General features: G+C 41.4%; 1 protein-coding gene across 2 annotated transcripts in view; it reads left to right on the forward strand.

Moving 5' to 3' along the window:
- Positions 1 to 23,340, forward strand: part of syt7a (synaptotagmin VIIa) — a 64,488-nt gene that overhangs the window by 15,524 nt on the left and 25,624 nt on the right. For both annotated transcript variants that reach the window (XM_044035257.1, XM_044035258.1), the window contains exon 2: positions 15,965 to 16,068. In XM_044035257.1, the coding sequence (XP_043891192.1) occupies positions 15,965 to 16,068 (104 nt within the window). The remainder of the gene's footprint in view (positions 1 to 15,964; positions 16,069 to 23,340) is intronic.

Consider the following 23,340-nt stretch of genomic DNA (forward strand, 5'->3'; position numbering starts at 1 on the left):
GTTGGTCTCTAAAGACTGAAAAGGCTGGTTTCTGTCAGAATTATTGGCCACAAGACACTAGTTTGAAAAGGTAATGATAATATGTAGTATAAAAGACTATATTTATGAAATCATTTCCCACTTGGCAGTCGTCGCCCCCACTTATGTTGTTCAAGAGCACAGTTATTTTAGGGGAGAAAATAGTGATATGAGTCATGACCTACCTAGTAATGCCTATAGCCCTTTTTTGGCTGTGCAGTGGAAAACAGGCTAATGGAAAGCCCTGAGCATCTGTGGGCTTGCATGCCCATGCCCACTCACTGTCCTCCTCCAGCCAGGCAAGCTGCATGGCCACACTCAGACATACGCATGGTTTCCTCTCGGCTCCCACCGCCCACCCCACCTAGCCTCTAGCTCGCCTGCCCTCAACTTCAACGGCCTGGAGGTAGGGCATGCTGGCACTCCTGTGTTTTGACTAATCCTGTTTTATTTATTTTTTCTAGCAAAGCATTATCACTCTAGCTCAGACACTGGCAGGAGCGACAGTCAGACCCCTCTTCATGTGACTTCATGTGTTTGACGATTGCTCAAACAAACATCACCCACAAATGCTGAAGTGGCTCTTAACTCGATATTAGCAATTGTTGGAGGTGGTCTGAGGATCCAAACAGGAAACACTGATCCTTTTAATTACTTACTTTGTTCTCCCTCTTGTTCCATCGCCTCATGGGGGTCTACGTGCCAAAGTGTCCCTGGCTAACCCCACGTTGCTCCTGAGTCTGTGCCAGCAGTGTATGAATGGGTATGAAAGATGAGTGATTGAAAAAAATGTCCTGCACATAGATTAGCTGTGTGAATGAGTGAATTGCTTTGACGAGAAAAGCACTATATAAATACAGACCATTTAACCCTCTACATTTAATCTACACCAATTAGTCTTTTAAATCGCTAAAGGATTGGTACAATTCAAACATTTCCATTAGATAATATGTAACATAAAGTGTAATATGGCTTAAATTGCCTTTGTAAAAACCCACTGATTTCCTAATGGGAGTGGTGTGTTTGGGCAAATTATATCTTTGCAGTCGTTTTGGTTTGTGACCAAAACGACTGCAAAGATATGATGTGAGGATAAATACTGTGAGGATAAATACTGTGTAAGGGAAGAAAAACGTTCACAAATTGCATGTATTGTGCTCCAGTGTTTATTTAGTTGTGATTCAAAATGGCTTTTTTCCTGCCAATATTCTATTTGACATTTAGACACATTTAGAGGAGTGAGAAGCTTTGCATAAAGACAACACAAGCAAGCATGTAATGAATCCGAGACAAAACAAGTGAAGGACTCTTATCAAAACTTGTCTAAAGGTGGCTCACTCCTGTCCCCTGGTCACTATCTGTGTGTGTTTGACTGACCAGAAACCTGCATTTAAAGTGATTTCAATTGACCATTTTATATTCTATTCATTCCTTTTTAAATATTTAGTTGAATATTTGATTGAAAAATAGAAAAAAAGGCACAAAAGGTTGATTTTATTGACTATGTGTAGTTCATAATGAAAGCCTTTCCACATGTCCATGTTATGAATTCTTAATTCAATGTGATAACCTGATATACACCCTAACCAGAAACATGAATTGTTCTGATAAAGACTTGAATTTCCCCTTCGGGATCAATAAAGTTTTTTGAATTGAATTGAATTGAATTGAATTGTTTATATTGAATATTGGTGTGAAAGAGTGCAGACATCGTCATTGGTGACATGCTTGGATGCATTGGCCTCTTCGGCTTCAGCTAAAGGTGCTCATGTTTGTGTTTGTTTGTTTTATTCTTCTGTCAATTGTCTCTGTGATTATTTGAACGTCTTGCACTGTGAGCATCTGGGGTCACATGATACATTATAGTCAGAAGTGTAGATGAAAGAATGTCGATGGTTTGTGCTCCGAACACACTGGCAGTGTTCAGGGAAAATATCTGCCAATGTATATCGTGGTTACATTAGAATAGAAGCAGTGAATCACTTTTTCTCACCTCACACATCTACGATCCTACTTTAAAGCAGTGAAAGAGATGTTTGATGGATCCTTGAAGCCTCATACAGTTCACACAGGGTTTGATACAGCTTCTGTTGTTTTGTTAATTGCATCATAACAACCATTTCGCTGGTCTCGTAGAGCTGCTTACAAAGACAAATCTGTTTTCTGTCGAATACATCCATCGTCTGTGTGGCGCATGTGTAGTCCCGTCATGTTGATGTCATTTCTGGTGGGTGCACCCTCACGCCGGACTGGCTGTGGCGAGTACAGACCGGTGTATGTGCGTATGTCTTAAAATGAGGGACTGAAGTGAATATTGTATTTTAGGAAGAAATGTGGTCTGGACCAACCTGTGTTCAGTGCAACCTAATTTTAACAAGATACTCATCTAACAGGAGCCAGTGTTTGGTTCCTGGTTAGCTCTCTGTTCTCGAGAGCCCCTCTATTGGCTTAAAGGTCAGTTTGCATACAAATTACACAACTGCCCTGTTTGTCCTTTCAGTCATTTAACAGACCTCCTCATAGAGACAAAGGGGCTGAGAGAATGTCTCAACAGCATCACTTCTTCCTCTATCACATCTGACCCAGTGCACAAGAGTTATGGCATCACATAAAGAATTATTAAATTATTAAATCAACCACAGAACAGGTTAATTTGTCCTCTTTGATTTTCATGCCGGTCACAATAAATAATGCTCGTAATTCCAGTTTGCTTGCCTGCGACATCAGCGTGTACATGTGTACGTGCCTAGTGAAGAAGGTGCTCAGAGCTCTCAAGAGGACACCGAGTAAATTGAGACGCCACTGCTCTCCACTTTCAATCATGTGTTTGTAGTAGAATTATTGTTGCTCCTTATTACCCGAATCAAAGGTGATTTGATGTTATCTTCTCTTGCTTTTAATTCCTCTCAAGCCTGAACTCCCTCTATTATTTCCCTCCGCAGCTACGCCTACAATAGTTGACATAAAATGACATCCATGTCATGATGTGCGGGTGCTAATGTCAAGTAGCTGTGAGGGCTTTGCGTTTGTGTGTGTGTCACACTCTGATTAATGAAAACAGCCAAGCCTGCCATTTACTTAAGTTTTGTATATCGTTGATGTGACAGACGCTGACATCCTTTATGACACTGCAGGTATTAAAGCCTCTTCTGAACCCTGAGGTGAGCAGCGACAGTTTCAAGCTTGTATCTACAACAACAATAAGTATTTAAGGCCGTGGGTAAGAATTAAGAGTAGCTATTACAGTACGGAGCAAAGCTATTGTCTTCAGGTGCTGTGTAGTTGAATTAATGTGGCGTGAAATCACAGGTGACTCAGCAGAAGTCGAGTCCAGAAGGACTGGTAGTTATAGAAAACTATATTTCCCATGAGACCTTGACTGTATCCTGCTGTGTGTGAGCAGCTGCATGGCATCATCTCAGTCTGCTGGATGCTACCCAGCTGTAAATCACTGACAGTTATACAAGCAAACATATCAATAGGTAGTCAAGCGACAAGACACCATTTCAGGAGACTACTCTGAGATGACTCAGTGCTTATGTTGAGTAAGTTTTACTTTATAGAGTTCTCTGCAAAAGCTAAAAATGGAGTCTGGGGAACATGCCAGATTCTGTGATTTTGCCATTAATTACTTAATGTCTAACTCACCAAGACAGAGGAAGGAGATGCATTAAAACATACAGTTGATGATATAGGAAGTATTTCATTACTTTAATTCGTCCTTCCATTGACATTGGCTGATGCTAATAATGGTTATTTCTGTCCAGCTGGAGTCTAAAAGTAGAGGGGTATTTAAATCTCCTCCTGACACAGAGCCAACATAGTGTCGCTCCACTGCACTGGAGAGGACGATCCCGTCCTTCGACCACAGGCTTTTCTGTTAATGCACAGCTGCTGAAGAGGAAGGTCACCTGGGGAAAGAAGCGGTCAATGAGAGCCGGGATTCTCTCTTCCATATGATGAGAGCCAGAGTCACTGAGTCACGGAGCACATATAAATCACTATACTAACGCTAATCTCTTCTCTGGCTTTTCTCCCATGACAGTGTAAATTACAGCCTGTTGCGATATGTCCAAGACAACATCAGACCCACTACTTCTTCTTAAGTAACCTTTCAATGTCTCTCACTTATACTTACACTTATGTGACTCTGTATAAAGACAGAGTCACAAGGCTCGCATTAGGTCACATGAGGTCTGTCTTTTATGGTGTTTCCATCAGTTTGGTTTGGTACAGGTACAGTAATGGTAAAGCCCTGGGTCTTAGTGACTTGGTAGGCGGGGTGTGCGCTGTGCCCGATGGCTGCTTCAGCGAGTTACGTAGCGCGACGTACTGACATCGAACGAGACACAACAGACAACAGGGCAGCTCTTTTTTTTTTTTTTCCGGCTCGGTTTGTGGTTGTTTGTCTCAATAATATGTCAATGGACTGCGGGCGATGAAGTAACACCAGTCGCATGGGAGTGACACTTGTTGTGGAGGACTGTTGTGGGTGTAGCTCCACCTGTACCATACTAAGGACAGAGAGTGTCACTTGTTGTACGGACTGTAAAGCCCTTTGAGGCAAATTGTGTTTGTGATGATGGGCTATATAAATGAAATGGACTTGACTGTACCATTACTGCTAGCTCAAGGGAAGGTATCTGAAAAATGGGGCCGGATATTTTGGTCCAATTCCTAATGGAAACACTAAAAAATACGTACCGTACCAAACCAGCCGTTCTACTCGGTGTAAACGCGCCATTATGCAGTCAAAGATAAGCTCGGCATGGTTTGTGGTAGATTAACTACTTCAACTTCTACCTTGAGGCTAGGGTTTGCAGCGGTCTGAGTTTTTACTGTCTGGTCGGTCCAGACATGTAATAAAGTGTTTTTTATACAGAGTCTTTAACTGAATAAAGATGTCAAAAGACAAGTAGAAGCCTCCAGGTAGCCATGCATCTAAATCCATTCATTTCTGACAAGCGTCTGTCTGGCTTCTTCATATAAACTTCATTTTAGACATGTGTGTCCGTTTCAGGTATAATTAATTTAAAACGTTTTGAGATTTTTGATCTTGTTGATATTATTCTGCCTCTGTTTGGTCTCCGTAAACAGATGTAACATTATTTGTTTGTTGCTTCCTTCATCTTAAAATGGCCTCTGTAATATCAAACTATCAGACCTGACTGAGGGAGTGCTATGGTGGACAGGGGCATGAAGTGGTGAAGGATGGGGTTTGTTCTCTTCTGTATATTCTGTTGGCCACTGTTTTTGTGCACTTCATACTCGTACTCCAACCTGTTAGCAGCTGTTCCTTCCATGAGTCACTTCCTCTGTGCATAGTGGGAAGATCGCCAGTAAACGTTTGGTTTAGTTTGAGATCTGTTTATCTTTCAAAGTTAGGCACTATAGTAACTTCACTTGAGATTTTGTATAAACCACACATTCTGTAAAAAAACACAAAGATCCAAGGACTATGAAGCCATACTGTGAGTCATTTAACTGCCATTCAATTAAAGTTGCACTTGTCCTGCCAATACTTTAATTACACCTTCAATAATTGTTTTCCCTTTTTTGGTGGAGCGAGAATATTTAGGCTAATATGTGAAGAGGAGCAGTAGAAGTTGAACATAGATACAAAAGTGTAGAAAGGCTCATAAATATGAAAAACAAAAACAGCACACTTCTCTAATGCACCAATCTCTGTTTCTGTGGGCAAATACAATGGACTGGGACTTGAATTACATTTTATATTACCACCTACGTAATACATCTGGAGCATTCAAGACCTTTTTTGTTTTGCTTTATGTCACCGGCAGTGAGCTGATGTGGGCAGATGGGGACCACAGGCTTATATAGATATGCACAAGCTTCACAAATTGCTCCTCAATAGCATTACAGCCGAGTCCTTCTTTCCCCACTCCCACTCGGCTTTTTCCGGCACTGTTCTCTCTGCTCTGTCTTAGTTTCTGCTCATCTCTAAAGTGCATGTGTTCCCACTCGTGGCACTGCGCTTAAGCGGTGTCAAGTGGAAGAAATCATGTGGTTTTTGTGGTTATGAGCACATGCACCCATTTCAAAAAGCAAAACAACCCAAAACATAATCGGCATATCAGGACCACACGGCAGAGTCTTTTTGCCTTGGACAGGTGTGAATGTGAGAGCGAGCGGATGTTTGTCTCTGTATGTTTGCCCTGTGATGGATTTGAAGGGGTAATAAATAACAAGTTTAAGTGAAGAGGAGAAGAAGATGAAGTGAATCAGGAAGGGTTGTAGGAAGTGGCTGGAGCTGCACATTATACTGTTGTCACTTCAGGCCTTGATGCAGAGGTATAATGTTTAAAATGTGCAACAGGGCAGTACAGAGGCAGGGCAGGGCTGTCAGGCTCTGCATTTCTCCACACATTAAACAGATGAGTAATAAGTGTAATAAATTTTGTTCGTAGAGTTTATCCATGGTGCATTTTCTCAAAATAAAATTCAATGTCAGGAGCTAATACTAACTCAGTAGCATATCTTATTGCTTGGCTACATGCTTCAAAGCCACAACAATAATTCCTTTGCCAAAGAAGTCGTCCCCCTCAGGCTTCAATGACTACCATGCTGTTGCACTGACCCCTATCATCATGAGTTGCTTCAAACAGCAGTCATGCAACACATCAAATCCGCCCTCCCTCCCTGGACCCCTTCCAATTTGCATATTGGGCCAGCCGGTCCGCTGACAACGCAATCTCCACAGCTCTTTACTCAGCCCTGACACACCTGGACTCTAAGGGTTGATACGTGAGAATGCTGCTCATGGATTTAAGTTCAGTATTCAACACAATCGTCACACAACAGTGCTAGTTGAGATGCTAGGTCAGACATAGACTCACAGACATAGATACTATGATTTTTGCACAAGGCTGTAGATTGTAATTTTTATCTGTTATATTCAGACCATTGTCAAATGACTTCCAAAAATGCCGATTAAACTCTTAAGCTCCACACAGCTCCCTCCTGTCTTTCTTGTGTCAACATTCATGCGCTGCTTACAATCATGCATTTTATGTTGCAACTGAGCAGGAAAGGTGGAAGAAGCGCAGTGAGCAAGTAAAGCAAGACAGCTTCATGCAGCAGCACTGTGGCTGAAAATGCAAATAAAACCGGGAACAAAGACATTTTCAAAGACTTAATGTCTAGTTTACATGTTCGAAAGGAAGTGGGAAGAAGTACAACTTTCTCTCTCTGTGTTTGTGTGACTGGGTAGGGATGGGAGGAAAAAGTAGGTCATAGAGACTGCTGTGTTAATTGTTAATCTCTTAGATGTCCACAGGGGGCGATAGAGATTCCGTTAGAGACTCCTGCCTGTAGTTGTCCCTTGTTGGATGCTGATTGGTCTGAACCACTGTGGTTCAACCATGCAGAGCCCGGTTAGATGGAGAAATTCAGTTGCTAAGGCACCATCACTCCCTGAATCTTCAGACACAAGTTGTTTGCTGTTATATTAACATGTCATGTAATAATCTTAAATATACACCATTTACCATGATTCCAATTTTAAAATTACATAAAAAAATGTAGCTATAGAGAGTATTTTCCTCCAACTCATGACATTTATAGAGGGAGGTGTTGTAAAGCAATTCTGTTAATCTGGTGCTGTTTTACTGTGAACTGTAACCCTACTTACTGCATATACAGGCAGTTTAATGCCCCTGTACCCAGAATAATGTTAGTCACGGTTGATTTAGTTTACAGCTCATTACTGAGATGGACACGAGTCTACCTCCACACTATCAACAGCCACCATGAAGGCTCTAGTCAATAAAGTCAAGGACACCAGCAGTGCTAGTGAGTAATAGGTTGTTTGTTACTGTGGGAAGCAGCTAGAAGCAGGTTACTGGAATATAAATAACATTCATTTGTCCCAGTGTTCAGAAACTGAAGGGGGTGAAAGTGAGAAAACCGGTGAAATATGGAGAAGCTGTGGTGGGTTACTCATTGATGAGGATCATGAGACCAAGACGCACAACTAAGTGACAAATAAATCAGGTTTCTGAATCTCTAACAGATCTGGAACAATTCAGTAACAGCTCAGTTACCTCGGTATGCATTGAGTTGGTAAACTGAACCATTAAATGTGCATTACAAGAACAGGAGCGGGCTGATGAGCTAGTCTCTTTGAAACTAATGTTTTTGAATCACCCTGTGATATATGACTCTAATCCATTGTTAATGTGGCTTTGATGCTTGACTGGGGCACTTACAAATCGGAAAACAAGTTTGCCCGTTTGAAGGCAGGGGGAGGACGTCCTTGGTTAATGTATTGAGTCCTCCTTGTGGCTTATATGAAAGTCATCCATTTCAATCTGACCAGTTAATTCTGTCTTTCTGAGGCAGAGCTTGGGGAGAAAATGATGGCGGAGACAGTGATAGATTGTCTGATAGATGAAGACCGTGCGTACTGTATAAAGTCCTTATCAAGGACCTCAGGAGAAATAGATCTCACCGAAATGATATCTTCACTCATTAGATTAGAATCAAAACAGATAACATTAATATAGACTACATCCCACGGAGATCACAACATTAAAGAGAATCATTTCATATTTGGCTTCTTGATTTTAGTTTCTCAAAACGTTGCCTGCATTGTAATAACTGAAAAGTATCAGTTGGGGAAAAGTGTGCTATACAATATATTATAATTTCTATCATTATGTCCTCAGTTTTTATACCAGACTACTTATACACACAAACACAACTAATTCTGTTTATGCATATTTCAGTAAATCCAATGGGCAAATATTCAGACAGTATTACTCAATAATGCACTTTAACATAGTTCCAAGATGGAGCATGACGCTTAAGAGTTTATAGCATTTGCTTATTTGCAACTCTAGTCAACTCTAGCTCTAAAAACTCTAGCGTTTGTATTTAAAATGCATTTTAAAAGTTGCAAATACATGAGAATACAGCACAATGAAATACATAACCGATATCACAAGGCACACATATTATAACAAATGAGTTCAACTAAAGTGAGACAACACTGAACATTCAAAGTCAAATAATGTATATCTGAAATTGATTTGATTTCATTTGGTAGTGAATTCCATTATTGAGCATCTTACTGGGAACATGGTTGTTTTCTAAAAGGCAATATATGATTGTGTATCATGCATAATTGCATAGAAATGTAACTAAATGAGTTCACACGATGTCTTGGTATAGGGATGTTTAGATCTTGTGTTCCCAGGCAACATTCCCATGCTGCACATAAGGGATTTGTTTTATTTCAAAACAGATGGAGGCAGCAGACACATAGTGCTAGTAAAGTGAGTCAGATGCAAACAGGTTGGAGTATGACTGAAAACACAGAGAAGCTCGACAGGGGAAAGTTTCAGCTGTGAATTCTCCTGCTCATTCGACAGCTTGACGCAGTACAGGTTTCCCTGCCCCCGGCATGCTGGTGTACAGTGTACTCACAAATGCTGCCTCAGTCAGATCTGATAGTTCTGCTTGACGAGGCTGGTTTTCCGGTGAAGGACGCAGCATGCGAATGATGTTGCATCACTTTCTGTTTACGTAAACCAAGCAGAGGCAGAATAATATCAACCACAGCAAAGATCAGCAGCTATTTAGCAGGTGAATCATACACTAGGTGAACTGACACGGAGGTGCTAATAAGGCGACAGCGCCGTTAGAGGTGACACCAGGCATGTGTCACATGACGTCTTGCTGGTCCAACTCCTGCCCGACTTGTCACTGGGATGAGATGGATCTTATCTCTGTTCCGAGAGCAGACAGAGTGTGGGCGGCCGTTCTCGTATACTCTTGCTGTGCAACAGCCTCTGTGACAGAACAGCAGTGCCACAGCTGAGCCACAGCAAGCGTGCAGGGACACAAAGACAGCAAAGCTCCCGCTTCACTGCAGGGGGTGCAAGGGGCACTCGGTGTCACCACAGGTGCTCTGTCTCTACCTGCCAACATTCCACTGGTGTCTCTACATGCCTCGATGAGTTGCCGCACGTGAGACACTAGTATCCACTGCGGACAGAAGCCGTGCCAGAATTTGGCCAGAATTGACTCCATAAACGCTGCATTTTATTACATATTTCCAGAAGCGTACCATCACATTTAAGAATGATGAACTAATTGCAGATTGACGATCATAAGGTGGTTAATTTAGTTACAACCTGTTTCCAGCCAATCATTCTTGATTCTTCCAGAATGAGATTAATGTTGAAGAGATGGCAAAGTGGCGGCACTAAACTGGAACAGCTTACCTTAAACTGCTGAAGACATATCTCTTCATGCTAGCTTTCAGCACTGGTTGAGGAAGATTTGTTTGGGTTTTATTGTGAAAACACAGCTTATATTATTTATGAGTTACTATATGTTTTACAATGATCATCTCAGTGCACATTTAAGATTTAAGTGTTGTCTATTTTCTTGTTTGTGCAGCACTGAGGTTGTTTTTAAAGGTGCTGTAGATATAAACCTTAATTTTATCCAGAGTGTTGTCAGTAAATCAAACTTAGGAGCTGTTGACGTGAAGGAAATGTCTGTCTCGCTGTTTTAGTCGTAAAAAGACAAATGCCAAGACCAAGTGCTACATTCTTCACCATAAAGTTAGCACGAGGCAGAGAACTGTCAATCATCTGTCCTCTATCCGATTTCAAATGACGTTCTGTTTTTGGTGAATGCCCGTTGAGCCGGTTTTGTGACCACAGTAACATGAACAAAAAGAACCGCAAACAACACAGATGCCGTTTGCAGGTGTTTAATGCATCACAATTTACATTTTCACCTTGTTGTGCTTTTTGACAACTTTGCACCATAACGCCATAACTAAACCTCATATTCCAAACCGCACACACCATGAATAACTACAGTATATGAATGAGCACAGTAACAGAAAACGTCACAGTAAATTGTAAGGTAAAAATGGAATGATGCTAAGAGGTTAAAAAGTCTGTGAAAAGCCAGTTGAAAGTAATGTGTTCTCAAAGTCCATTCACTGTCTGCTTAAACATTAGATTTGAACATGAAAATAAAGAAAAGGACGAGCCTCGTGGCACAACAATCACCTTGCGTTGCCTGCAGTTCCACAATGACCTTACTGCAGGGTCACCACAAGTGAACATTAGAAATAGACAATATAAACAGTTAAGTTGTACAAATTTTAGTCACTTCAATTCCCATACACCTGTACATGTCACACTTGTAACCTGATATCAAAGAATTTTTTTATTGCTATTCATATTTACTAAAACAGTTATTGTTGTATCCTGAGCTCAGCTTTAACAGCACTTAGAAATCACTGTTTAAAATCACCTTATTAGTTCATTTGACAATAATTTACCCAGATAATGATTCCTTTTATCCAGTGTTCCACGTGTGAATCAATTTTATGCTCTTTCAACACAAATTATTTTGTGCAACTGAGCAAAGGAGAAATATCTGGTTTGAATGCCTTCATATGTGTGTGTGCTGTTCTGCCATTTGTCTTCAGAAATAATAAAAAAAAGCAATTAAAACGATGTATAATTAAGCCAGAAGCTCAATGGTAGGAATTTCAAACTTTCAGTGTCATATTCAAAGTGGAAGCAAGTAATGTTGCTGTTGCCCTGAGATTCTGCCTGAGAGGAGACTGGCCGTGAAGATGTCTGTGAGACATCTGGGGATTATCTTGGCTGTAAAGAGGCCCAAACCCAGGCTCCAGTACAAGAGGAGGGCACTTTGATGTGGCGATTAGGCTACAAGCTTTGCACCCACAGCTTCTGAGGCACAACCCTTTCTACCTGCATCGCACTCGCAAAGATGCCATTTGGCAGCTTTGCTGACTGGACACTGCCCCAGTTCTGCCCGTCCAATTAGCAATTTCTTCTACCCCCGAGGACTGGTCCCTTTCAGCTTGGCTTAGCTCACTATATGTGGGCCACATCACCTACATCCACTGTAGCACTCGGTGTAACCTCCTTAATGCATGATGTACTTCTGTCTTTGCTTTGAAATATCCACCTTCAACCTCCTGTGTGACCTAATAGTCTGCTAGACTCGGCACGATTGGGCACTCGGTTCAATCGGGGGCTGCAACTTTGCAGCTGGTCCGAGTTTGCTTTCACGCTGCACTTTAGTGAAACAAACCAAACCTTTTGAATTATGTATTCCCCTCCTCGCCTTAGGCGGCGCTGCATCAAGAATGACTGAAGGAGAAGACAAGACAAACAATGAACAAGAAAACTCGCTCATCTGTTGTTTAATGCAGGACAACTTCTGTTTCCTCCACATAAGAGCAAAACATGGAGCTGCATCAGATCCTATGGGTTTATGTGAACACACGACACAATGCAACGATAGACTCAGACATTTCTCCCAGCTATCGTGCTACGCACGCGTATGTTCTGATTGTGTTTACCCACAATGCCCTGCGTTGTATTGCGCTTCCTGCATTTGGTTCAGCGAACCGAGACCTATGCTTTAGGCGGACCAGAGTTCGCTTCTGTGGTGTGAACCAGAGTTCTTTTCTTTGGCGTGGATCGGAGTTCAGTTGCGCATTAACACCTAACCTAACAAACCGGTATCTCCGGGCAAACGAACTAGGATTCGAATTGGAGGGGCTGGTGTGCTTTTAAAAGAGCAAACGGAAGACCCCGCACACCGAGTAACTTTCAGTGATGAATTTATCGAAACGCTTTGGCACTATAGGCCTTCATTAGGCAAATGGTTCTTTGGAACCGAGTAGCCTTCTTAAATCCGAGGGGCTGGGCACAATTGACAGGTCTCATTTGTTAATGGACCTGACCTCCATCTCTATAAACAAACAGTGAGACCTTCAGAATAAATCCATAATCAAGATGTTTTTTAAGGTGCTTATTAAAGAAATAGCCATGGAATAAATCTAAAACAAACAAGTAACTTAGTTCAAGAGTGCTCAGACTTTGGACGGCTTGTGGCCAAAGGGACCAGTTTGTCATTTTTACTGTGTGGAACCATTTTAGATGTGATTCATTACCCCGCAAGATGTTTTTAATCTTACCATATAGTAAGAATTACTAAGTGGTCTTGTGAAATTATCTCCATTTACAGCTTATTATTATTTCTTTTTTTATCTTTCGCCTCACTAATGCGTCACCTGCTAGATTATTTCAAGCCACAAGTCCTGTGTATTTATTTTTTTTTCTCCAGAGGAATGTGATTTGCATTTCCTGAGTGCTTTGATAACTGCGTGTAGTGCAGACCTCTCATACCCATACATAATGATGCCTCTTTCTCTTCACGGCTGAAGTGCTTGAGATTTGCACATCTCACTAGTACCTCAGCGGCGTATTTCGCTACACTGCATGCATCACAGCGCTTCTCTGTAACTCCTAAAAAACGAAGAAGGAAGTTATTTTCTGCACTCATTGCAGTAATGTGGCTCCTTTTGATGATGCTTTTTATTTTGAGTCTTTTTGTCTTTATGACACACATCATAAACCATAAACCACCACCCCCATCCTCCGACCTTCAGGGAGAATGCAGGACCTTAGGCCCCGTATGAGCTGCTGGCTTTCACAGATCCATCAGATTCTCCAAGCCCTTAAAAAAAAAAAAAAAATCAAAACATCCATCACTGAGGCACTTAGTGCTGAAGATACCATACATGCCCTTAGCTGCAGACCAGCTCTCCTTATTTAAGATCCTTTGCTGATGTCATAGTATCTAATGGACTCAACTTTATTGACCTCTCTATGAATGAACAGTAGAATGGTCTAGAGTCTATGTCTATTTCCGAACAGCTATGAATAGATATTTATCATTCTGGGGTTGGACATGTTTACTGACCCTCTTGTGCTTAGAAGTGGCATAAATGTATGTCTATGAATATCGAAGAAATATTTGTGGGTGTAGGTGAAAAAACTGATAATATCTACATTTTCATAATTGGAGCAAGGTCAGTGAAGTAGGAGTGTGTCTTTTCCAGACTGGGGGCAGCTGCTGTTGTCAGGAGATATACTCACACAGAGTGGGATGTTCTAGATGTTAAGGATTTGTACTGTATCACTGAGGTGGTCGGGCTGATTTCCATCAACCATGAGAGCAGGGTTTTATTCCTGCAGGAGACGCCAACCAAGAGTATGTTGTACTGGCTGATCAGACTTGGAGCACTAACATGGGTAGGGATTTTGTTGGATACAAACTCAGTGGAGAGTGTTAATCTCAAGATGTCTTTTGTTTCAGATCCCATACTTAAGCCTCACACTGACTACTCGTGTTGCTCACTGAAAATGAAGGAATTCAATAAGAAAATCCTGCTGCAGTTGGAATAAAACCATGCAACTAAAAAAAAAAATCTAACTTTCTTAAAATGACTTGATGATTTTGGCCACTGGTGGGTGCTGCAGAGCAAAGTTTTTACACAGAATACAACCTGTCCTGTCAACTGAAACGTAACTATGGGTCGTTTTGACCAACCCCTGAATACAACCCATTGGTAAGTTTTTAGTGCATCTCAACTTGGCAAAAGTGAGTTTAGGATTATGGCTAAAATGTGCAGAGCACTACAATAAAAACGTGTCTCTCTCTCTCATACGGCTCGTCACTCTCATTTACAGTAACATTTCAAATGGGTGAGCAAAATGACAAGATTCTCGTCTCTTGATTGATGGTGTTGTCATTTTTATTTGTTTGATTGTTGGATATTTACAACCTGGAATCAGGCCAATATACATTCATATTTATTTAGGTTTTACTGAGGCCCACTCTCATGTGGCAAACCTCATTCATCTCCAGCTCTTTCTGTGGAGGATACAGACTGTGTTGCCCACACCTTTTATTTCACAGCCCAGTATTTTCCTTTGTGTCCATGCCATTTCTCTATAAATCCACAGGCAAATTCACGAAACTGAAATGTTCTTTTTCTTGTTCAGTCAAACAGTTTATGCTGTTCACGGTACTTGTCCTTCTCTATGCACTCACTCTTTTCTCTCTGCATGTGTGGCCTCAAGTGTCACATAGACGTAAAACTGGAACATAGTCTCATTCTCATCTCCCACATGAAACAAGTTTACCTGCCGCTGCTCCTCCTTTTTAGACTCTCGTCTGCTCCCACAAGACACGGTGCAGTAGATCCACCGAGTAGGAAAGTGCGTGTGTTCGTCAGTGTTTGTCGCACAGCAGCGTGACAACACATTCTGTCACCGATGTATCACCGTTGTTAAAAATAAATCACAAAAATCTGGGTTGTTTGTATCGTCTCATGTACACGTATGAAAACTCGGTGAGGTTTTATTTCCTTGTTGTCTTGAAGAAAGGCCGTTCAACCGCTTTAGAGGGTACTGCAAGTATGATAAGCAGCATGTAAATACACTCAGACACACAGGTGCATGTGTGAATCCCTCTCTCTTTTGCTCTCTCACGCTGAGACACGTATGAGCAGCAATAGATGATGGTTTTTTATGACTCTCTTCCAGAGCCGCCTCTCTCACTGGGCATCTACTGATACCCATTAATCATGAGCTCACTTGTATTGTCAGCTTAGCCTCCCTAGCCTCTCCTCCCCTCCTCCATCTTCTCCCTCCTCCCTGCCTTCACTTTCAGCCTGTCAGTTAACAAGCAGTGACACCATGACAGTGATGTGTGTGCAACTGAGTGATGCCTGGCTCTAGCTCTTATTGGAAAGGTATTGAAATGCTCTGGCACAAGGAGGGGGGGAAGTGATGAGATTGTATTTCTCTGCTCCTTATGACAGAATATATAAATGGAATAAATGGAAGCTCTGTCTGGATATTCAATTAGATGTGTGTGCAGGGAGGCAGCACAGCTTTGGTTGCCACCCCGACGAAATCCGTTATTGTTGCATGCTATCAGCTTTGTTCTGAGGGGAAAAAAAAAATCCATGTTATTATTTTACACCCAATAAAGGAAAAATATCCCCATGTGCACAAAGCATCACTCATTCTCTCGCTCTCTTTCTTCCTTTTCCCGTGTGTGCGTGCAGGCTCAGTGTCCCTCAGTGTGTTCCTGGTCTCCCTCGCAGTGACAGTGTGTGCTGTTTGGCTGGTGGCTCTTTGTGGCGTCTGCGGTTGGTGTCAACGCAAGCTGGTGAGTTTACACAGACGCACACATTCATTCGTGAACACCCGAGTTTCACAAACAGATATACTGTCAGTATACTGGCTCCCCTGACATGGTTCAATAACTAGAGCATCAATAAACATGGTCCTCTATACGAAAGGACACGTTAGTGCATTGGAAAGTACCAGTAAGAGATAGTCCGTCCCCATTGTCTTTGACATAATGCGTGTATAAATATTCATGAGCACAAGTATCCAAAGCAACAGAATTCCAAGGGTCAATAGACTAATCTATTATAATGTATCATGAACAATGGAAATTGTCTCAAATTAATGACTTATGAAATGTGACGAGGAACCACAACAAAGTACTTTTTTTAAAGTACTGCCAAAAAGTTTAACCTGTTATAATAGTATGCACAGTTTTGCACATATATTATCAGTCAAGTAGTTCAATAAATACCACGAGTATGAGAAGGGTGACCTGGCCAAGAGGTCAGCCGCACACGTCACAGTAAATATCAGATCAGATTATGGGAGACGCGTTACACACAATAAGTTAAAGTGAAAGCACTTCAAAGATGCACTCGAGTAGATGTGTTTGCTCTGCAGAGGGATTGCTACACTTACAGTACGTCTTACATGCCAGTAACAGCTTCAACAGTCCAGATGTCAAGACATTGATCTCTCAGACATGAGCAGCAGCAGCAGCAGCAGCAAACTGTGCTGACGCAGCATCAGTGCCAGTCCACTACTCATTGAGTAGAAACACAGCTCAGATGATTTCTGAGCACATCATTGTTATTATGGGGTATGAAATTTGATTGGTGAAAGGAGGGGGGGGGGGCGTGTCAGATTACAGAGAGACAAAGCTCTGTGGCTGAGTTTCACTTCTCTTCACTGATTTTTCTTAATTATTTCATGCCTGTGAAGTGAATTCATTTCTGATTCATTCTGTCCTTAACCTAAAAACACTGGTGTTGATATTGATATGAGGTGTGTGTGTGTGTGTGTGTGTGTGTGTGTGGGAGAGACTGAAATGAAAGCACTACAACAGCCTTCCTTCCCTGGAACATTGTGTTATATTTGATATTCCACTTTATAGTAAATGGAGCAGTGAAAAGTCTCCGCTTCCGTCTGTGGACGGAGGTAGACCTTGGAAAGTCCCTATGGTCTTCTCTGGAGCGCTGCTGCTGTAAAAGGATCTTATTTTCTATCTTGTGACGGTGGCATGCAGCAGACACTGAGCTGCAGTCGGCCGAGACTGGGATTGGGTGACTATCTTTTGGCCTTGTGACCTTGTGAAGACAAATCTAAACTGCATCCTTGTAGGCCAGATATTGTGCTTCGGTCTCCGTGGTGACCCTCTTTATGTTTGCCATATCTTTCCCTTACATAGAGGGAATCTTTGATTGTAAACTCTTACTCCCTGCGGTCTATGTACTGTGTTTATGTGTGTTGTTGTGGTGGATGGGGGTGCAGCGATTATAGATTTTGATGGTATTTTAATTATTACTGTACATTATTATTCTTTAAGCTCCATGCAATACGATATTTCTGAAAGTCTTTGATTAAAGCTTTTGTTACATTATCCCTGGAGTGATTATGTGTCTGCTTTGTGTCTCTTAACTCAATATAGACTGTGACACGTTCACCATACCAGCTCAGTGTATCATTAAGTAAACTGCAGATAATAAGTCTTTAACTAGTAATTGTTTAGTGTATTATCTCTATGTGCAGCTGGATCGTGATATTGTAAATGTTGCAATAAATTTGAGGTGTTGAATTCCTTTAGCAGTGACTGTAAACACTGAGCGCTCAGTTGGTCAACCGTTGTTGAGGTGATGTAGCCATGTAGTTGTTGTTTAATGTTGGGTGGTAACAAGCGTTTGAAGCGCAGCTCCATGGCTGCCAGCTGCTTGGCTGTGACTGTGGTGCACAGTTGTCCACGTAATTGATCTTGTTGCTGCACGCCACTATAAGCTGCTGCACCAAACTTGTGTTCTACTCGCTGTCAGTCAGTCTCTCACACCTGCAGTAACTTTGAGTTTTCCTCATGGTGCTACTGTGGTTCACAGAAAAATACTGGACTGAAATCTCTGTTATGAGAAGGTGTAGTCGGTGTTTTTATGCTTATTTCATCATGGCATTTTTAACCATGATTCATATAAAAATTGGGCCATTGTTGCATCCCTACTATTAAGTACCATAAAGAAGCCTTTGAGATGCAAATTAAGCCCTTTGTATTCTCTGACCACTTACATTGGGGAAAGATTTGCAGCCACTCACCGCTGGAAAACCACATTAAACACACAAAAAAAATAAAAAAAATAATGAAGTGTGACTGAGATAAATGGCTGTCACTTCTATGGTGATAAACATGCTATTGATGATGCACTGTGCTATGACGGAGCACAAATACTACTCGTCTTGTCAAAAAGTGTCTCCCCTCACTTATGTCATCATTCTCGAGATGTGTTATTGTTATTTGTTATTATGTGATTAACGACCATGAAGTCGGCAGCTATACAATCTGTTCCCCATGTTCGAAACACTCCTTCACTTCCCTTGATCTCTTTCTCTCCCATTATCCATGGTAGTGCCATATTCCCTGAAGACTTTATTGGAATAAATATACATAACAATCGGCATTAACATGGTTATCTCTCGATACATACGTACTGCACATACTGTAAATCCATGCACACACACACACACACACACACACACACACACACAAGCAAATCTCATTATGTAAAAACGTGTTCTTATTCAAAAAAAGAAAAATGAAGAAAAAAAAAGAAAGAAGAAGCCACCTCTGGCCAGTCCATGTCTTTTGATATTTTTGAATGTACTATTTTGACAGTGTCCGCTTATATAAGAACAAATGTTTCCCTGAAGCTTCGTGTGTCAGATGCAAGTGAGCCTGTGCCAGTTTTTGTTATGATTCGTAGGTTAATAGACAAGACATTTCGGGTTCGAGCCGCTTTCGGTGTTTTAGCTTTGGCAACCAGTGCAATGGGTTTTATTTAAATAGTCCTCATGTGCGGTCACCCCAAAGCCTTGTTCCTGCATGACTATTTCTTTTCTCATCCCACTGCAAGTGCTGTATATTGAACACTATTGTCTTATATAAGTATTATTTTAAGTCTTCATGGACAGATTTATTGTTTGTTCTTTGACGACATTAGTGATAATGATGAAACATACAGAGGAGTTTAGATACAATGAGTATGACATGGTTATTAGCCTCTTATGTTGTGGATCTGATGATTGTCAGCAGGAGCTTTTATTGCAGGTGTTGGTGGGATTTTTGCACGTTGGCAGGGGTGCAGGTAACATCTGTTTGAGCACCAGCAGCTGTTTGGCATTCACAAGCCCTAAGCTTCCTCCTGTGAGCCCTTAACCGTTTGATCCATGACATTTTTCTGTTGGAACTTAGATTTAACCTGACTGGACGCACAGCTGGATGCAACCACCGTTGCGCTTGTATCAACAAATTTCAACATTTGAATTGCATTAACTGGCAGTTAGGAGTTCATGGTTGTTAGGGCGAGTATTGTAATTATGCCAATCAGAGGACAGAGGAGATGTGTGAATCAATAATTACAGAATTTCTAAGATCTGTCACAGTTGAGTCTTGACCTGTCACAGTGTTCCTAGTAATCTGTACATGTTTATGCCTCTGCGATTACATGCTTCTGGGTGTCAGTTACTACTACAGAAGAACTCGGGTATAAAGAAAAATGTTTTGACAGATGCAAAAAAAACAATGATCACTTGATGGTTTACCCCTCGGACAGCCATTTTAGTAGCGCACTCCTCTCTAATTATGGTGTGATGTGGGTAATATTGAGCGAACATGTCGACTCTTGCTGCCTGCTAATTCACAGCAAACAAACACAGCTGGGTGTTGGAAGGCAGTGCACTGCCAGCTGGGACGGAGAGAGTGGTAGTTTCACTCCATCTCCTCCCATGTCTGGATTCTTCAGGAAAACCCTCAGCATCAGTCTGGGCCTTTAAATACCAAGTCTACACCCAGATATAGAGAATTTTAAATAACAAAATAAGCATTTTCTTTTTTGCAGTATAAATATTTCTGTAAACATTCTATTGATTAGGGACGGGTCGATACAATACTCAGTATCGGCTTCTGGTACTGGTCCAAATTATCGGATCAGATATTGAAAATACAAAACCACATAATCTGACACAATCCACCCATCTTCTACGACTTTATCCTCCACATGAAGGTCATGGGGGGGGCGGGCACTGGTGCCAATCCCAGCTGACATGGGGCTAAAGGCAGTTCACCAGTCCATCACAGGGACACACAGAGACAAACCACCATCCACTCTCACACCTACGGTCAATTTAGAGTGTTCAATTTGCCAAATCTGCATGTTTTTGGACTGTGAGAGGAAACCTGGGTGGTCTTGCTGCAAAGGCAGGAGTGCTAACCACTACACCAAAACCCTTAAATATCATAAGATAAAGTTGGAAAGTCTGAGAAATGAAAAAGCCCTCCTGGGTTTCAGTTGAATGTTCTCCAGACTTGTTTTTGAGCATGAGATCGAGATTGTCATGCTGTTCCTTGTTTTGTGAACGGTTAACTCTGAAGTTTATTTCTTTGTGTGTCTTTTTCTGACATCCCGTCTTTAGTTTTGCTCCTCTGTGATTGTCTTCCCTCCTCAGAAATGATATAGCTGTGTTCTGTTGTCCCTGAGCTGCCCATTCTCAGTCCTGCTGTGTTTCCTGCTGCCTGTGCCATTCTCTTTTGTCTTTGAGTTTTGAGTTCTCTGGATGCGCCGGTTTTTCATCGGCAGACTGTAAACCTGTCCTTTGTTAAAATCTTTTGTCTGCACTGGCCTTGTGAGATCAAGTCTTTAATTTGTTGACAATGTAACAGCTTCTCTGTCTTTATTTTATTTTTACCATAAAAAAAACAAAGTTGTGAAAGTCAGACAAAAAAACCCCAAAAAAACAATGAACTCTAACCAACTTTACTTTGGTAATATTGGCCTCTGACTCTTTTTCTTCACAGTTCCATGCGCCACTGGACAGATTCATGAACATCGTTGGTGCATTTGCGGTAATGTTTGTTTGGGGCTGTAACGGTTATGATATCTTTTCTAACAAAAGTAGTTGAATTAGAATTTTGTTTGCAACCTAACCTTCCTTGAGCATTATATGGCCCCAGTGTGAGTACTCAGTTTAAGATTATATAACAACTTTATCTCTAACTTTCAGTTATGTCTGTAAACACAATAGTAAAACTGGCTGAGAATACTTGCCCGGCAGTAAAAGGTGATTTATAAAGCATTAAAATTAACACATTCCAAATTATTGTTAAAAGACATTTATTTCTAGGTCTTTCTAGGTTTGTTTTCTTTATTTCCTGCAATATAATGACCTATCTGATCAAATGTCATGTAGAGCAGGATTTACAGTTTGACTGACAACAGTATTTTGAACTCTGGGAAGCACAGCAACAAAAACGATGACTGCGTTAAAGAAGGGCCCTGACGCTGGGACACTGAGCTGATTTCCTTTGTTTGTTGCTTCATGTCCACAGAGCCAGTGAGATTTGTTCAACACTGTAGATTTCTGCAGCCTCCGCACCTCCATTGAAGAAGGACGCAAAATATGTTGGTTATCCACTGTTGTAAATGAGCTGGAGGACAGGTGCAGAGGAGATGCTTTATGGTTTTGAAGCTGTGTGTGTGTGTGTGTGTGTGTGTGTAAATGTCAATCATGAGATTTGGTGTCTGTTGCACAGTGCATTAGTCCCTCCTTGTTTCCACATCCTTGCCTCTTGGGACTTCCTGTCACTCATTGTTTCTCTCAGTTCACTTTTCACACCTGTCCCTCCTTCTCATCTCTTTTATGTCACATGCCAGCCTGAACTCTCCTTCCTCGCTCTCCTTCTGGCTGTTTCTTTTTTATTATTTTCTCTCGGATTCGATTTTTATTTTCAGCCCTCCTTTTCCTTTCTTTACAGGACTCACAGTCACCATCTGCGTCTTCCCACCGTCCTGAAATTTCTACGACAGCATTGAATGATATATGAGCTTCCTTTGATAGCTCTTCCTCATATCTGACAGAATTTCAGAATTGGTTGTATAATGTCTCTCTGTATGGCCAAGAAAGGAACTCCATATACATGTTTTAATGGGTTAATTATTTGATGTTACTACTTATATTAGACCAGCATATAAAGCAAGGAATAACCGCTAAACTCAAATGGCTTTACATGAGTCTATATGTATTTACAGTTAGTTTTGTCATTCACACGCATTCATACTGTACATATATGTTCATATCAAGCATCTGTCATCTAGCTCAGCTGCCAGGAGGAATTTAGGTTAAGTTGTCCTGCCTAGGGAGGAGAAGGGAATCTAACCTTGACATTCCTTTTGGTGCACACATAACCACTGAGCTACAGCCGATGGGGCCGGTTTTCTTTAAATCCTTTGTTTGTATGCAGCTATTCAGCCAGTCGTCAGATCCGTGTTTATTAATTTCTGGCCTTTTCTCTTTGGTTTGGGTTCATTCTAATTCATCAATAGTGTGAGTGGGTGTTTTGGCGTCTTTGTGTCTGATGAATATCAATTTTTACTCCGTGTGGGCTTTATCATTTTTGCACAGTGGTGTGTGATTGTCACCTCTGGCTCAGGTCCAACTAAATCAACAGCCACAATAGCCAAGGTGTGGACTGTGGTTTGAAATGACAGTCTCTGTGTATTGTCTGCACCTCATGATGTCTACGTCCATCTGCCCCTGTGGGTGCACACAGGCTGTGGCACCATTCACATCATGGTGGATCAGGTCTAGAAATCCGAATGGACCAAAAAGACCTTCAAGACTCAGCCCGAATAAACCTGGATGCTTTTGAGATCCCAACCTGAATGCAAGACCTTTCCTCAGAGATGCAGCTGTGGTTTGCAAATGTCCTCACTCTGATTGACATCATTACTGTCGGACTAATAAAGCGAGACAAAATTTAAGTATGAGTGAATAGTTTTCAGCTTCCTTTTTGTGCTGCAGCTGCCCTTGTAAACCTTGAGAGGGTGAATGAATGTTTAGTGTCAACTTGTGCATATCCAATGTGGCTTACCTGCTGTAAATGGGAATTATGAAAACTCTTTTCTTGCATGTTTTTGCCGTACTTTATTTCTTAGTAGTCTAACATTTATCCTGCATGCAGACCGGGATTTGATTAATTCTAATAGGTGTAATGATGTTGGGCATTTCTTTCCAACGATTGATTAATCAGATCTTGGTTGGCAGGGCTACAAAA

The sequence above is a fragment of the Solea senegalensis genome, linkage group LG10 (assembly GCF_019176455.1).
Source record: "Solea senegalensis isolate Sse05_10M linkage group LG10, IFAPA_SoseM_1, whole genome shotgun sequence".
NCBI lineage: Eukaryota > Metazoa > Chordata > Actinopteri > Pleuronectiformes > Soleidae > Solea > Solea senegalensis.